We start from the raw sequence: 16,064 nt of genomic DNA on the forward strand, positions 1-16,064 counted from the left end.
CCCCATGGAATAGGATCCCTCTAGCCATGGAGAAGGTGCATCTTGCTCGCACTCTCCCCATCCTGATGCCCTGGTTTTTTCCCTGCAGCAGTTGTGTGGGTGTGTAACATGATGCACAAGTAGCCACGGCCGCAGCCTGCGAGGGTTCAGAGCTGGGCCAGGCCGTGGGCGCAGCCGGAGGGAAGGGAGGAAGGAAGGAGGGATGGTGGGGAGGGATAACAGCACACGCTGCCGGGGGCAGCGGGCTCGGGAGGTCAGCGGGTAGCGTAGGGTGAAACAGCCAGGAATTAACTGGGAGAGGCGACTGACTGAAGAGTGGTGAGGGGAGGGACACAGCCAGGTGTCCCTCAGTGAAGCCGAGAGCTTCAATCACATCTTCCCCCTGTGGTGTTGCTGCTTTGATGAGCTGAAGTCTTGCCTGATGTGAGCTGAGAAACACTGAGGGTTGGGTTTGTAGCTGCCTGTGTTGGTGCAGAAATACCCTGGTTTTGCTCAGTGGAGCTGGGCTCTGCTGAGGTGCTGGCCGTGCCACCGTGCCCTTGTGTGCACGGCATGCTCTGGTGGGCTGGAGTCGGAGCTCCCTGGCTCTCTGGCACCGGGGCTGCTGCCAGCTGCAGGGTGAGGAGCAGGGCTGGGATTCTTCCCTCGGGAATCTTCTGCCACCCCGAGAGCGGTCTGTGTCCCCGGACAGGGTGTTGGGTGTTGCACGAAGTGCTGGAGAAGAGCGCAGGTGCTCTCTGTGCTCAGTGCAAACCTCCTGCTGCTGCTGGGGGTGTCCATCTCCGGCACAAACTGCTCCCTCCCCCGTGTGGCATCGCTCCCCTGACCCACCTGGGGTGTCTGAGTCTGTCCCTCGCTCTCTGCCCGCTGCCGTGGCTTTGCTGAGCAGGATTTCACGTCTCTGCGGTCACCAGTTCCTTTGTCACAGATGATTTTGCGGCCTCTCTGCCATCTCACTGTGGCGGGGCCCTCTGGAGGCCAGCGCACACATCACTCCTGTCCTCCTCCGCAAATCCAGGCAAATTGGCGCTTTCTTATTCTCTCCAGGACCCTCTCTTGTCACCTGGCATTGAGCTTTTGGTTGCAGCTTTACTTTAAGCTGGCTGCTGGGGAGTGTTTGTCTCTGAGGCGCTGGACACGCTGTCTGTGGGGTGTGGGGGAGCGAGGAGTGGGTCTGTCCATGTCTCCTGTCTGGGCAACCACCCACGGCCACTCTGCTGAGGCTGGAAACTGGGATCCTCCTACCCAGCGAGGGTCCTGAGGAAGGTGCTGCCATCCTCCCCTCTGCATGCCCCCAAACTCTTGGAGTTAAACATGGATCTGCAGGTTGTATCCCCCCCTTCCTCGTGTGCTGTTTCTCCTCTTTTCCTGGTCCTGTTTTCTCCTCTGTTCCCTGGTCCTGGTTTGCAGAGGGCTGTGGCGAGTTCCTCGCTCCAGGATGGGGTTTGTCGCTCTCCTGGACGGCTGGGAATGGACACGGGTACTGTGTACTCTCAACCTCTGCTGCAACTGCAGGACTCTTTAAAAGGTTTCATTGTAAGGCGAGGCAAACCCCAGCACACCCTCAGATTGACCCGTGGCTGGGATCTGCGGGGCTTTGTCAGGTTTGGGTGCGGATTTCTTTGCGCGGTGATCCCTCCCTGCTCCGCACGCTGCCGGCCGTGGCTCCCACGGGAGCTTCCCCGGCTCCTTCCCACTCCCAGCCCGTCGGGCTGGTGCTTCCCCCGTCCCGGAGCGCTGGGGCTCGGGAGGAGCCGTGGGGGAGTGCGGCGGGGAGGCTGCGGCTGTGTTTGGATTAGAGACTCTGCCGCGCTTCCTGCAGCCCACGCAGCCTCCGGAGCAGCCGAGTGTGGCTCTGCAAATTTAGCAGCTCCTTCAGGCAGGGAGCTCTCGCTTTCTGGGCTGTGGGCAGAGCCATCGAGCTGCTCTGCGTGCCTCATTCCCGATGTGCCGCGGGTGACTATTAGCAAAGTCATTACTTTCCTTGAGCTTTGCTGCAACGACTTTCTGACTGCAGGCAGATTTGTTTGGGAACTGGACTTCCCAAATGCCCTGCATGCTGCTCCCAGCCCTCTGTGAGCCCCGGCCCCGGGTCAGTGCCCCTGTGACTCCAGCACCCGCTGCTGGGGTGTCACGGAGCAGTCGGAGCATGAAGCTCACGGTGGCTCCGTGGCAGGTATGTGTCACCTCCCTGGTGGCAGGAGCTGTCAAGAAAAAGGTCTCCTCTGCCTAGGAGAGAGGAATATTTCTGGGGAGCAGGTGGTGAAGATGTTCAGCAAATGTCAGCTTGAGACCTTGCCATGCTGTGGGCAGGAGTGACATTGCTGAGGAATGTGTTATCCTGTCAGAAAGCAGCAAAAATTCCCCTGGTGAAATGTTTACGAGCGAGGCAGGGCTTTGCCAAAAGTGGGCGTTTTTCACCACGGAGCCTCGCGGAGCGTGAGCTCCTTGGAGCAGTGGGAATCCTGCTCCAGCTCACATCACTCTCACCGACAGGACGAGCATCTGGCTGAGCCGCTCTGCCTTAGTTCTGAACGCCTCAATCGCTCCCCAGAGCAATTTCGTTTGACAGTGGCCTTTTCACTGCATGCGGTGTGTTGGTTTGTAGGTGAGCAAAAAGCAGCTTAAACAGAAGGGAGTCCTGCAGATGGGTGCTAAATACAGCTTTCCAAAGCTAAAGCACTGCCTAAAACTCCTTTCAGACAAACTCTGCCTGTGGTTGCATTGCAGAGGCGGGCAGGAACTCGTTTGCCCAGTGTCCAGTATCAATGTGTGAAGTGCATAATTGCATCTGGGCTGAGAGCTCCGTATGGGAGTATTGTTTGAAAATTTCTAATTTAATAAAATGGGTGGTAATTGGCTCTTAGAAGAGAGTTTAATTGGAATAATTGGCATGGACACTTGTGTGCTAATTTAGTTTGGTGTTTCTGATGCACAGTCACGGTGTTTGCTCAAGGACAGAAATGGGGATTTGGTGGCGCCTGTATTTCTCAGCAGGAAGTTGCAGCTGGGCTCTGGGAGGGCATTTTTTGGAGGAAGCTGTTCAGTTGCTGTTCTTCAAGTTGCATTTTGGAGATGGATTTGCCCCATTACAGTTTGATGCAGTTATACCCACGCTGCTGAGAGTGAAGGCCTCCTCTGACACTTCAGTTCCCACTTCAGATGGCCTGAGATTGGTCTTTGTACTCATCTGGAGCAGCTCCAGCTCCTTGGCACAGGGACATTCCTGTCCTGAGGTGCTCACACCGACGTGTGCAGGAATGTGCTCACTCATGAGCCAGCACACAAGGAAGGCGAGTTCCTGTTCTCTATCCAGCCTTTCATCCCTGCTTCTCTGAAGTCCCTCAAGACCCATCAGTTCCAGGTCAGTAAATCAGCACCATGAGGTTTTTCCATGTGGAAAAAGACTTCACAGTCTCATTCCAGCATGGAGATGTCTCAAGTTGTCATCTCAGAGCTGTTGTTCAGGGATTGCCATGAGCTGGAGGCTCTGCTGCAGGAGCTCCTGCTCTGTAGGGTCACTGGGAGTGTGAGGTAGTGACACAAAAGCCATTACAGCTCCCCAGCCTCTTCCAGAGCTGTCATTTAACAATTTTTTCCTTTTCATCTTCCTCCAAAATGCTTTTAAAGCTCAGTATTGTCACTTTGTTTGGATTTTTCCCACACAGTAACTGCACTTAGAACTGCCCAGTGCTGATGGGGAGATTTATTGCCGGCAGCTATTGTGCGAAAATTGAGAGGAAAAACAATTTCTAGGCAGCTCCTGTTACGGCCTCTAATGGGAAATATTTCTTTCGCGCTAAGAACTCGTAAATGGTTTTAGTGCTGGATGCTGTGCTCTGTGCCTCAGAAATGTTGAGCCTTCCAGGGTTCAGCAGCACGAATGTTTCTGGTTGCAGACATGTGCTGACCTCACTGCGCACGCACCAGGGCTGGATTCCTTCCCAGTGGTGTGAGTTAAAAAAAAAAACAAACCCAAAAGAAACTCTGACAAAGAGCAAAGCCTGGATCTCAGATCCCAGGGAGTAAGAGAGGGGAGTGAGGATCGGGATTTTAGCAGCAGGGAGGAGGCAGAGAAGGGGTGTTCCTCTCTGTAGCAGGGAATTGTGAGAGGCTGAGATGAGAGGCACGGCTGGATGAGTCCCGTGCCCTTTCCCAGCACGGTGTTTGGATGTGCTGGCGGAATTCCCTGTTCCCTTTCAAAGGAGGATGATTCACGGGAGGCACAGTGAGGGCTCCTGTTCCAGTGTGCGTTAGTGAGCACAGGAGAGCACCAAGATCCACTTTGGGACCTGATGGCTGCTTTTCCTGAGAAACTTTGGAGAGCTGGAACAATTATCCCAACTTTTAAGGCCTTTTTTCCCTCCTAAGCCTTTTTTGCTCTGTTTCCCACTAGCAGATTTTAGGGAGAGAGAGGAGTACAGCTGAACATGCTGGTGAAGATATTAATCATGATATAATTTAATTTAAATTCCATTAGACACCTTTAGTGATCAGGGAGTTTCTCACTTGATTTAATGGACTCTTTTCCAGATGATGAAGCTGCAAGATCTGGCACTTGTTATAAATGTCTGTTTATTAAACCATCTTTTGTCCTAAAATCCTTTGCCTGACCAGGATGGATATAAATGGAGAGGATGATGTTTGCAGTGCAGTCTTTAAGGAGATGCTGTGTAAAAAATTGCAGCCTTCTCTTGTTCATTTTTTTGTGTCTTTATGTGAGAGATGAGAACAGGCCAAGGCATTTTTTTTTGCTGTGCTTTTTACTGTAAATGTACAAGGCAGCCAAGATCTGTGAAACAGCGTTTGCTGTCACACCAGCTCCTGGAGTGGATATTCCCTTTCCAACAGATGATTTGGTCATGGCAGCTGAACCAAAAGCTGATAAGCAGAAAAGGGCAATGGTGGGTAATAATTTAAAATGCTTTCCTGTGGCTTTAGCTCACCTTTGGCTCCTGCCTGGGTTTGACAGGCGGCACTGCAGCTCTCGAAGCTGTGGGGCACCTCTGGGGGGAATTTCAGGGAGTTTTGTGCAAAACTTCCTGGAGCCTCTTTCCTCAGGGACGCAGTTTCACACATCATTGCCTTTTCCTTTCAACGCCTCGGGGCTGACCCCTGCTTTTGGCTGGATGTGGAAAGAGAGAGACCCTGTTCTGTCCCATCCACGACAGCACCTGTGCCACTTGAGCACTGCAGTCACCTGGGGGCAGGTGACTCTGGCACCTCACCTGGCTGCGGGGCCTCCCGGCTCACAGCAGAACCCTCAGCTACAGTGGGATGTTGATGGGTAAGCAAATTTTTCCTCATTGAAGTTAAAATAAGAAACGTTCTCGGAGATCAGTGGTCTGGTACAACCCCCTGTTCTAGTCCTTCCCACACAGCCTGATGAGGCTGTCACAGGCTCCGTGGAGTTCATGCCTCATTTCTGCAGCACATTGTGAGTTCCTCTTTATAGGGACTTGCCATTTTCTCTGTCTTATATAATGTCTTACAAAAAGAATGCTGAGAGAAATGAAAAATGGATGGGAAATGGTACCTGGCATCATCCAGCAACCCCAGGGAGGGAAGAAAATGTTTTTACCATGAGACATAATTACCAGAGCTGATGGAGAGCCCCAAAGCCAAGATTTCTTCTTTGAATGTCAATCATTTTTCTTGGATTTTTTTAGGAGTTTTAAGGAAGTTTTTAGATGCTAAAATTCTCCACATTTTCCAGCAGAAAACCCTTAGCACCATTTAATAAGCAGACACAGCTCTGCATTACATTACGATTTCAATACTTTAAAAGCAAAAAGCTGCTGCGAGAACGTCATGCAAGAAAAAAAGGCTTGGAATCCTTTAAAGCTGCAGAGTGGGAATCACTTTGGCATTTTGCAAGTCCCTGTGAAATTGCCTCCTGGTGAGCTCTGCCAGGCAGCTGGGAGGTGTTTGCAGCAGCGAGGGAGCCGCCTGTGCCCCCGGAATGCCGCGGTGCCGTCTCCACCCGGAGCATCGCCGGCTCCTGGAGGCACTTTGCTGCTGGGCAGGAACCCAAATTCCAGCAGGGTTCGCGAGAGGTGCGTGGGGAGCACGAGGCACCTCTCCAGCTCTGGGTGCCTGTCACATCCCCTGGGAGAAGCTGGGGTGAATCCCGGGGGAGCAGGGTGTCCCCTGGAGCTGGGGGTGATAGAAAGGTGCCACAGGAGCTGTGGCTGCTGCCTGTCCTGCCCTTGGCCACTGGCTGAGGATGCCCAGAGCATCCCTGTCCTTTCTGCAGGTCTCGGTTCCTGCAGAAGGAGGACACCAAGGGGGAAATCCCGGCCTCGAAGGCACCCGCAAGGCTCAGGCCCTCGGAGAGGCTGGAGGGACATTAAGGAATGGCCACGGTAATTCTGCCACACGACGTGGGTTTACTGCTCCTGCTGCCCCACAGCTCGGGCACGGGGCCTCTCCTGCGCTGCTCCTCTTTCAGGCATCGCCAGCGGTACCCGGGGGCGTTTCCAGGGTGTTTTCAGATCCCCGGTGGGAAAGCGCTGCACAAATGCTAAAGCCATAAACATTTATGGCGCAAAGATCATTCCTGCCGGCAGGCAGCAAACAGCAGCTGCTGGCGGAGGGGGGCGGGGGGGGCGGGACTTTGAGCCCCCCCAGCTCCTCCTGGCCGGGTTTGGGCGCTGCCCCGCCACCTCCTCTGCGCATCTCCGCCTTCCCTCCCCGCTGCGCCCGCATCGCTCCGCTCCCCGCGGGGCTGACTCATGCTCGGGGCGCGCTGCCCAGCGCTGCCGGCCCCGCTGCGGGAGCGCCCGGCGCTGCTCCCATTACATTTTGGGCAGCAGAGTGTGACCCCGTTATGTACTCACCTGGAAAAGTGGCTTGGCCGCGCCTCATTACTGTGCTCTGCCTGCAGACTTTTCATGCTTCCCTTGCAGATATATATTTAGATTTTACCCGAGGGCTTTTAATTTCCTCGCTGGCTTGAGCAGCTGCGGCAGGTACACACTTACCTTCCCCTTTTCCTCCGGCCATTTTCACCGGCTTTGGTAAGAAGTAGGAAGAGATTGGGAGTCACTGAAAAGCTTCAGGGTCTCACTGCGCTGCCTGTGAGCGTGTCAGATGCACCGGGAATGGGAACCGTGGCGGCGGCACCGTGCCTTTGTAGGGATATTTGCTCAGCCGCTGCTCGGGCGTGCTCTATTTCTCCTTCTCCCTGCTGAGCAGTCCCGAGTCACCACACTGGGTTTGCAGCTTTCATGTTCGTCGCTGATGAGCCACACTTAGAGAGGTAAAAAGGGCTTTGCAAAGGCTGCGATGACAGTTCTGGGATTCAGTGCGAGGCTCCTGCGCCGCAGTTACATAAGGGCTGCTCCGACTCCCGGCTACCTGGGGAGTCACCTGGGGAAGGGGACCTGCCCTCCCTGCTCCCGGCTGGCCAAGAGGGGTTTTGTTTGGGAGTCCCCTCCATCCATCTGCAGCGAGCAGGGCACGGCTGTTGGGCACCAGCTGAGCCCCTGGCAGTGGGAGCAGCCTCGTGGCTCTGGGTGAGAGTGAGATGCAGGCCACCGATCCTATTACTGGGCAGTTTCTGAAGTCCTGGGTCCTCTCTTTGAAACCCTAACATTTGGAAGTTGTTAATATTTGAAACGTTAATGCAGAGAACGCAGGGAAGAGGAGAGAAATCAAAGGCTCTTCTGGTATCAGCCTGTCCCCCTCCGGGCTCACAGCCTGCCTGCAAGCTCTGTATGTGTTTTCTTACTTTACATAATTTTTCCATCTCTCTCCATCAGCCCAGCTCTTCAAAGGCTTCCTTCTGTTTCCAGCTCTCTTGCTGCTGCTAAATATGCTCTCCTCTGTGCTTTCCAAAGTGTTCCTTCTTCCCCGAAACTCCGCTGCTCCAGTTTATTAGAGGAGCCTCCCAAACTGCCGAGGAGTCACTGGGCGACGCAGGAGCTGCTGCCTGGTGCTGTGTGGTTGAGCTGCCTGGTTCAGCTGCCAAGGCTAAACAGGGAAGGTGAGGGAATACGGCACAGGCAGCGAATTTCTGCCTGTGTCGTGCAAATCTCCCTGGTGTCTGCTGTGGCCCCGCTTGGCCAAAGGTTTCTGCAGCCGCGTGATGGTGTCAGTGAATATCAGTGTTTGTGAATATCGGTGTTCCCCTGCTCCAGGCTCTCTCCTGGTGGGTTTCTTTGGTTTGCCACGATGCCAAGGACCCTCCAGAAGAGCAGTGGGGATGGAGCAGCCCCCCAGGCCCACCGTGGTGGGAGCTGACCCCACAGAGATCCTTGGAGGTCCAAAGGTGGACGTGGCTGCAGCTGAGACCCCGGATTGGAGAGAGGGAATTTGGTACCACTGGGATTTTGGCAGTAACGCTCAGCCCAGCTGCTGTCCCCGCCAGATGCTGTGATGACAGAAATCCCTGCAGTTTGTGAACTTTTCCTGAAATGCTTTTAATGGCAGTTTAATAATAACACTTAGTGCTCGGTACAGAGCTTCTCACCCCTGGAACCGAAACGCTTTAGTGAGGAGGGTAAGGACCATTATCCCCTGTGCTCGCAGGGGGGAATGGCTGCTTTTATTTGTGACACTAATTATAACAAGTGGAATTAATCAACTTTTCATATGAATGGTGTTTCTTTTTAAAGACAAATGTCAGAAAGGAGTCCTAGAGACAAAGGAGAGCTCGCAGTGGTGTAGATCTGTCTGATGGCTTCTCAGGGAACTCGTCAGAGCCTGTGGTGCAGAGGCATTAACCCTGCCAAGGCAGAGTGAGGAGGGAACAGAAACCAGGGAAAGGTGAGGCAAGACAGTTCCCAGTGTGGGTTTATTGGTGTCCTGGCTCCTGCTGAGTGGGTGTTTCTGAGAGCTGCGGCTGCCCCAGCCCTGTCGTGTGTTCTTCCCTCTGCCCTTCCCCTCCACAGCTGCTCAAAGCCCCGTTGCTTGGGAATATTCTCCCAGCTCCTGAGTCTGCTCTGGTTCTTAGTGCCCTCTGTGTAGCGTGTGGAGAAATTCTATTGAAATAATTACTCTAGTAATCAATCAGTTTCTTAGCAGGAGGACTCAAAGGGGCCATAAACTCTTCCTGTGAAGTCACCGAGTTTTGGGCTTTTTTCCCTCCTCCCTGTCCTGCTTTACATCCCCCCTGGTGTATCCTGGCCCTCTCCAGCCTGCAGGGAGAAGGGCAGGTTCTTGTGCTGAGCCCAGGGAAGTGGAGGCTTGTTTTGGCTGGGGCCTCGTGGTGTGACAGTAATGGCCAGTGAGTAACCGAGCCCTGTGAAGGAAGGAGGTCCCTGAGATGCTTTCTGTGTGCTGCCCTGCTGCTCACAGCCATTACTGGATGGATTCACCTCCAAGGAAGCTGAAATCCCTGGAAATCCTCCCGTTACCTTTGGCACTCAGCTGCTGAGGGCCTCTGCTCGCAGGGAGGGGGGAGGCAGGACCCACCACTGTGGGCTGCAGCGGGCACCGGAGCTCCAAGGCAGGACACGTTTGCAAAGTGCTTTGAATTGCAAAGTGCAGCCGGGGCCTCCCCTGGCCCTGCCCTGCCTTGGAGCAGCTCCAACCCCACGGGATCAGCGTCTCTCCCACGGGGACCAGGCCCTGGATAGCCCCAGCTCAGCTGGATGCAGCTCTCTGGGAGTGGCAGGTAGCAGTCATCCTCCGCCCCAGCTTCCCTCAGGAAGGATTCGATCCTCTGTGTGTTCTAAATTTCATCTTTGACAGAGACCTGCTGGCTCTCCCAGCAGGGCTGAGCTCCTGCTGCCATGCCAGGGGCCATGGGCCAGGGAGGACCTCCCTCTCCAGGCTAATGGAAAGAAAATGGAGAGAAGTTTTTTTAATTGACTCGGGATCAATAGATAAAGTATTTCCTAAGCACTTTTATTAATAAATACATACATCCTTGCTGCTCAGGGAGGGTTCCCAGGCATCTCCTGTAAATTCTAATACCTGCAAGCTGAATTAATCAATGTATGGGTATTGTATGCTTGACTGTAAAAGGAACTGAGGCTCTTTGGGTTCATCTCTCTAACTGTAATTCCAGAAGCTGATGGATAGTCAAAAATCCTGGCAGAAGGGCCTGTTTTGTTAGGAAAAGGGTTCCTTGGGGCACTCTGGAGCAGGGTGTGCTGCTCAGGGGAGCAGGTGAGGGGATCCTGGGTGCCTCAGAGGGCTCTGAGGGTGTCTGTGCACCACATCCCTGAGCGTGGGAGCAGCACTGGCCCTGCACAGGGATGGAAAGGCCAAGTTCTACACAAAGAGGATAAAGCACCAACATTTTTTCTCTTTTTTTTTTCTCTCTGGCAAGCTTATTATTTTCACTGAGACAAATGTCAGAGGAAAAAACATTCTGGTGAGGAAGCAGAAGCTCCTTTTCCTGTGATTTTAACTTCCCATTGGGATAGAGGATGATCAGTAAACAGAGAAAAAAATCAAATCTTTAGATTTTCAGAAACATGGACATTTCCAGGCAGTTCTGCTGCAGAGGGATGTTCCAGCTGGTGTTTTTTGTGGCTTGGCTGCGGGATACTCGGTGGGGTGGGGGTGAGGAGTGGTTTTTGCAGGGCTCTGCCTGAGCCTTGGCAACCTCCAAACATTGGCAGCTTTTGCAAAGCAATTTTGCAGAGTGCCTGGTGACAATGTAGGGCATTCCCTGGCGACTCTGGGGCAGAACCGGTGCGTGTGCACTTGGTGCAAAACAAGAAGCTGTGCCAGGGAGCTTTGTGCATTTATCTGGGTGTCAGTGGCCCTCTGGAGTTTATTGAGCTGATAATGTCATGCTGTGACATTTGCTGGGGTCTCGAAACGCAGGAGGTGTTTGTGGCACTAATAAATTACGTGGGATCTTGTTTTTCCTTGGTGTTACTCAATAAAGGGAGGTCAGGGTTCCCTGCAAAGGCACAGGAGCACACAGGGCTGCAGAGAAAGGTGATTTTCCTCGAGCTGCTTGCCAAGCGTGTCCAGGGGTTCCTGGAAGGATGATGATGAGCATTAATGGCTTTTCAGCTCGGAGGCCCTGGAGTTACCACATTGTTTGTACAAACACAGCCCCTCTCAGAGCAGCAGCTCTGATAGTGTCTCCCGTGAGGTTCTGACGTGCTCGTGAGCACAAGCTCTTCTTCCAAAGTGCGTTTTCCTGCCCAGGTTACTTTTTGTGGGTTTGGAGCGATCTCTGCAGAGCTAATGCCTTTCAAGATTTTTAAGTACATTAACCCAGCTTTTCTTAAAGAGGCTTTGCAAACACCCTTGGGTTGTATCTCAGCAGAGCAGCTTTGTTTGCCAGAAAATGGGGAAAACTCAGCCCCTTCCTGCTTCATCAACTACTTCTAATGGACAGGGTGATGCTTTATCATTAATAAGTGAGTAAAAGGAGTTTTGGCAGTCGGGACTGAAAGCAACCTGGATAAAAGGGAGACTATTTAACAGTGCAGTTGCTGTGGATTCAATTAAGAGCAATGAAGAATCTGCTTCTTTCTTAATCATGTTTTCTGAAATATTATTACCCCTGCAACTGCTGCTCAGCAATTCCCAGCCATCCCTCCAGCCCCCGGCACAGCAGTGGTCTCTGCATAATGTAGATGCTGAAATGAGAAATCAGCACTTTGTAATGGGCTCTCAAACTAAAATTAAACATCGATTTCCTGGCTTGCAGTCAGATGGTTGGCATTCAGCTGGCCCGGAAAGTGTTTCTGGACCAGAGGAATTCTTCTTCGGGCTTTGATGTTACCAAGGTTGTGTTTCATTGGTTTTGCCTTCCTGGACTCGCTCAGAGGACGTGCTGTACAAACAAGGTGCTCCATGTGTAGCTCGCTGCTGTGCCCCTGGAGCAGGAGTGCAGAGGAGGTGTCCCTGCAGGGCTGGCTCGGGTGACACAGCCACAGCTCTTTCTAGGAACAGGCTGTTTCCCAGCCAGAGGGAGTGTTCTGGCTGTACTGGATGTACTGGGCTGCCTTTGCTCTGAGTTCCTGCTCTACTCCTCCTTCGACTGCTCTTTTCGACACAGCAGCGCTCGGTGCCTGTCGGGGCTGGGAGGGGAGAGGCTGCTGGGCTCTGGGTGAAGTGGGGAACACGTTGTGTTGCTGAGAGGGGAATATTTTCCTGGCAGAAGCGCAGCAAAGGAGCTGCTCCGGCAGCTCAGGGCAGGGCTGAGCACTCTGAGTCACTCTGTGGGATCAGCCGGGCTCACAGATTTCTGCTCAGGCAACCTCTTTTCTCCCCCAGAAGGGGGATGGTTGCCCAGACCCGCAGCCTTGGCTGCAGCTTCTCGTGACCCGGTGTCAGATCATTCCCCTCTCCCTGGTTTTTCTTGGTTTGTGTTTAAGTGCCTGACAGAAAAGGCGACTTCATGGAGAGGCTTCCGTGGGCAGGATCTGAGTTCCTCAAGGGGCTCTTTGATGTGCTTTTTGTCACCTTCTGTACAGCACAAGTATGACAGCAGCATTGATATTTTCTGTTAAAATTCCCCAGGTCTTTCCCTAATCCATCTTCTGTTCATGCTGCTGAGTGAGGGCACTAGTGCTGAGATGAATAGCTTAAGCATAAGCCCCTTTTCACTTCTGATCTCAACCCTAAACTTAATGTTCTTCTGCAATTAGGAATACAATAGAATGCAGAATCCATCCAGAAAGAGACACCTGAATGCCCCATCCCCGTGGCTGGGGGGTCCAGGAGGATTTATCAGGGCACACTCCAACCCAGAGGGCTGACAGATTATATTTGGTGTTTGAGAACAACCCCCTGCAGTAAAGAGATGTGGAGCAGCAAGTTGAAGAGTCTGAATCAAACCATGAAGCAGAAAGGAATGACTTGGGTGGAAAATGAAGGTATTGAGCTAATGAATCATTCTGAGGCAAAACAAGAAATTAAATGTACGCTGAAAGCTGGCACATTAAGGGAAGGGCTGCGGGTTTTTATCCGTTTTGCATTTCAAAATACCGAAACAAAGTATGTCAGATGGTGAAATCCCATTAAGAAATAATGCTGTGAGCAGGGAAACTGGGATTTGGTTAACAGGAAATGGGGACTTTGCTTCTCCTCCCAGAGCAGCCAGGGACTGCCCTTGTGCCTTGGGGGAAGTGATGGTTGGGTACCAATCTCTGGGGGAAGAGCAGAGGGCAGAGCTCAGTGTGCCTGACAGCTCCTGGTAGCACAGGGGAAGCAAAGGGCTGGCCTTTTCTTGCCAGCTTTTGGCACAGGACGGTGGTTCTGGGTGCACTGACAGCCGGGCAGGGAGATGGAAGGTGTGGTTAGGGCATGGAGCTGTGCCAAAGGGAATTGTGTCAGCTTTTCATTCTGAAAGGAAAGCACTTTGGATCCCAGAATTCCCATTCCAGGGCAGCTCCTGCCTTCCTCTCACAGCAGCCTTCTCACAGCTGCAGGTCCCAGGCTCTGGGAAGACCCTTCCTGTCAACGCGTTGACTTTTTGTACAAAAACCTTTAAAGAAATCCTGTGGTGGGGCCTGATTATTTGCATTGGTTCAGGGCACGACGTGGTGACCCTCAGCGAATTTATTCTTTATTTCCAGCCTGCAGAGGGGCTGAGCCGTGGGGCAGCGCTGGCGTGGTGTGTTGGCACGACTCGGGGTGGGGTTGGCACGACTCGGGGTGGGGTTGGCACGACTTGGGGTGGGGTTGGCATGTTGGGGGTGACATGGCCGGGGCTGGGTGACGTTGCCACGCCGTGGTGCTGCCGTGACACTGCTGTCCGTGGTGCTGAGCCCTGTGCCCCACCCGGGCTGTGGCACCTTCAAGATGCTCTTTGTTGCTGGCTGCCACCAAACACAAGCAGGAGCGGCTCTGGACTGGTGGCATTCCCAAAAGAGGCCGGGATACACGACCCTTTCCCCCCTGTCCTTTCCAATCCCACCTGTGCACTCAGGTGTTACCTCCAGCTCAGCTCTCCCCTGGCCACGGTGAATTCCCTTTTCTGTTGGATATCTTGAGAAATCGATGCCAAGAGTGTTGGAGGAGCAGCAGCTTCTGCTGTCACCTGAAGAGGGGAATGCGGGTCCCTCTGGGACAGGTAACGTGCACCTGCCGGGCCGGGTGAGCAGGAACTGAGCCCTGCTGGCCACTCTGGGGGAACAGCAGGGAGTTCCTCTCGGCTCGCTGCACAGCGGGTGCGTTTAGGAGGGGACCGAGCCCTGCTGCTTTGTGTCTGAGGGAGCCAAACCCGCTGAGTCTGTTCCCTGGCACGCAGTCCGCACGCTGCTCTGTACACAGAGGAATAAGATAAAATAGCTTCCTCCTCCTCATGTTGCTGCCGAAAAACAGAGATGGGGAAAAAAATAATCCTTCAGCCTCTGCCCTGCCTGTGGTGATAAAAGCAGTGCAATCCTTTTTTTGACAGAGTCAGGCAAGGCGATTTCATTCTTTAGCAAACAAAGCCCCTTTCAGAGATTTCTGCATTGTGGACATTTTCTCAATCGTTTTGCACCAAATTTGTTGCAGCAGCAAGGCCGGGGAGTTTGCCTTGACTCCCCTCACTACCAAAATAAATGTACAGGGCAGGATTGTTCCACTGAGCAGCCGTGACTGGGGAGAGGGAAGAAGGAAGGAGATGGTACGTGCCGACAGCTCTAAACTGATTGCGGTGAGGATTGCTATGTATGAGAGAGTTCAGGGGGGAAAGAGGAGGAAGTCACAGAGGCAGCCAAAGCTTGCAGGATGGCAAGAGCCAAGCTGAAGAATTCCCCTTCAGAGAGCAATTCCCATGTCAAAACTGTCCCACCTGCGACGACAGAAGATGTCCATGGGGTGAGCCCCTTGTTACCGTCTCGGAGGATGGGATCCATGGGGAGTGATGTCGGACAAAGGTATTGCAGGACTGCAGTGGTTCGTGGGGAGGGTGGGTGGGGGAGGCAGCACCTTTTATCTTTTAAATGAGAGGGAAAGGATTAGTGCCTCCACGGGCTGGAGGGGTGGTGGATGAAATCCTTCGGATAGCTATGTTAAAGAGCCATGCCAGCTCCAAAGTTGTGTTATGAAATAGGGAGCTGGAGCAGAAGGAAACCAGTTCCTTTAAATTTTTTATAGGTGCTTCTTGATTTTTTTTTTTTATATGCCCGAAGCATGTCTGAATGGCAGCCTGAGACCGTGGGGCTGCCACACACCGCTGTTAACTTGCACTGCACCTTCCCTGTGCAGTATAAAGCCCAAGCTTATTTACACTGCTAACGCCACGGTAACGCACTGTACACAAGCACCATGTTTGCATGGCAGGAGAGATGCTCGGTCCCCCATCTGAGCAATAATTTATTTGTAACTGCAATTAAAAATAAAAAAAAAAGCTGCCATAGGAAATGCTGCAGCCTTCCTGCAAGCACACAGCTGAGTGTACAGCGAGGAAGGAGCTGTTTTTCAGGAGGATGAGAATGCTTTGCGCTGCACTGGGATTTCAGTGATTCAGAAGAAGCCAGGTCCCCTAGTTACGATGAGGATGCAAATGGCACTAACTCAGTTCCTGTTCTGTTCGTTCCATTTTCTGTTTCGTCCTTTTCCACCATCCATCCATCCATCCATCCATCCAGCCCTTCAGCCCATCCATGCTGCCTCACCTGTGACTGTGTACTGTATGTCTTCTAGGATGTAATCTGGTGCAAACGAGCACGGTAGGAAAGCTTCTGCTCAGGGGGAATTTTACTTGTTTGGCTTTAGACTGGAATGAATTAACGCCTCAGCTTCTGCCTCTTGGCGTATCTGGGGGGAGGGTGGCACTGGGCCAGGACCAGCAGCTGTCGTCCCCACCGGGGAAGCCGAGGAGGGAGGTGTGTGCTGGGGAGCACCGGCGTGGCCGCTGCCCATGCTGAGCTGGGCACATGCTTCAGTCTCCAGGTCTGGGAGGCAGAGTCCTGGCGCACTGGGGGAGCTGCGAGTGCGTGTCCCTGGTGTGCTGTGCCAGCGCTCCAGATGGCACCGGTGCTGGGGCTCTGGTGAGCAAACACTGGGGTCTGGTGCGGCGCTGCCTCTGACTTCGCCAGGCAAGGGCTTATGCGCGTGGAGGCTGAGAACGGGCATCGTGTGGGTGCAGTGGGACTAAATCCCTGGAGCTGGTGTGGTCTCAGCACATTTTGACAATCTGGGTCTGCTCCCAG

At 53.2% G+C, this 16,064-nt stretch overlaps 1 protein-coding gene across 14 annotated transcripts in view; it reads left to right on the plus strand.

The window, feature by feature from the left end:
• Window positions 1-16,064, plus strand: part of KCNT1 (potassium sodium-activated channel subfamily T member 1) — a 77,405-nt gene that overhangs the window by 21,630 nt on the left and 39,711 nt on the right. The window contains exon 1 of one of the 14 annotated variants that reach the window (XM_039561968.1): window positions 14,364-14,786. The exons of 8 other annotated variants lie outside the window; for them this stretch is intronic. In XM_039561968.1, the coding sequence (XP_039417902.1) occupies window positions 14,638-14,786 (149 nt within the window). In that variant the 5' untranslated portion in view covers window positions 14,364-14,637. Of the gene's footprint in view, window positions 1-14,363; window positions 14,787-16,064 lie in introns of those variants that run through there. 5 more of the 14 variants (XM_039561970.1, XM_039561975.1, XM_039561973.1 and 2 more) reach the window with 5 other exon arrangements.

This window comes from Corvus cornix, chromosome 17 (assembly GCF_000738735.6).
Source record: "Corvus cornix cornix isolate S_Up_H32 chromosome 17, ASM73873v5, whole genome shotgun sequence".
In the NCBI taxonomy this organism is placed as follows: domain Eukaryota; kingdom Metazoa; phylum Chordata; class Aves; order Passeriformes; family Corvidae; genus Corvus; species Corvus cornix.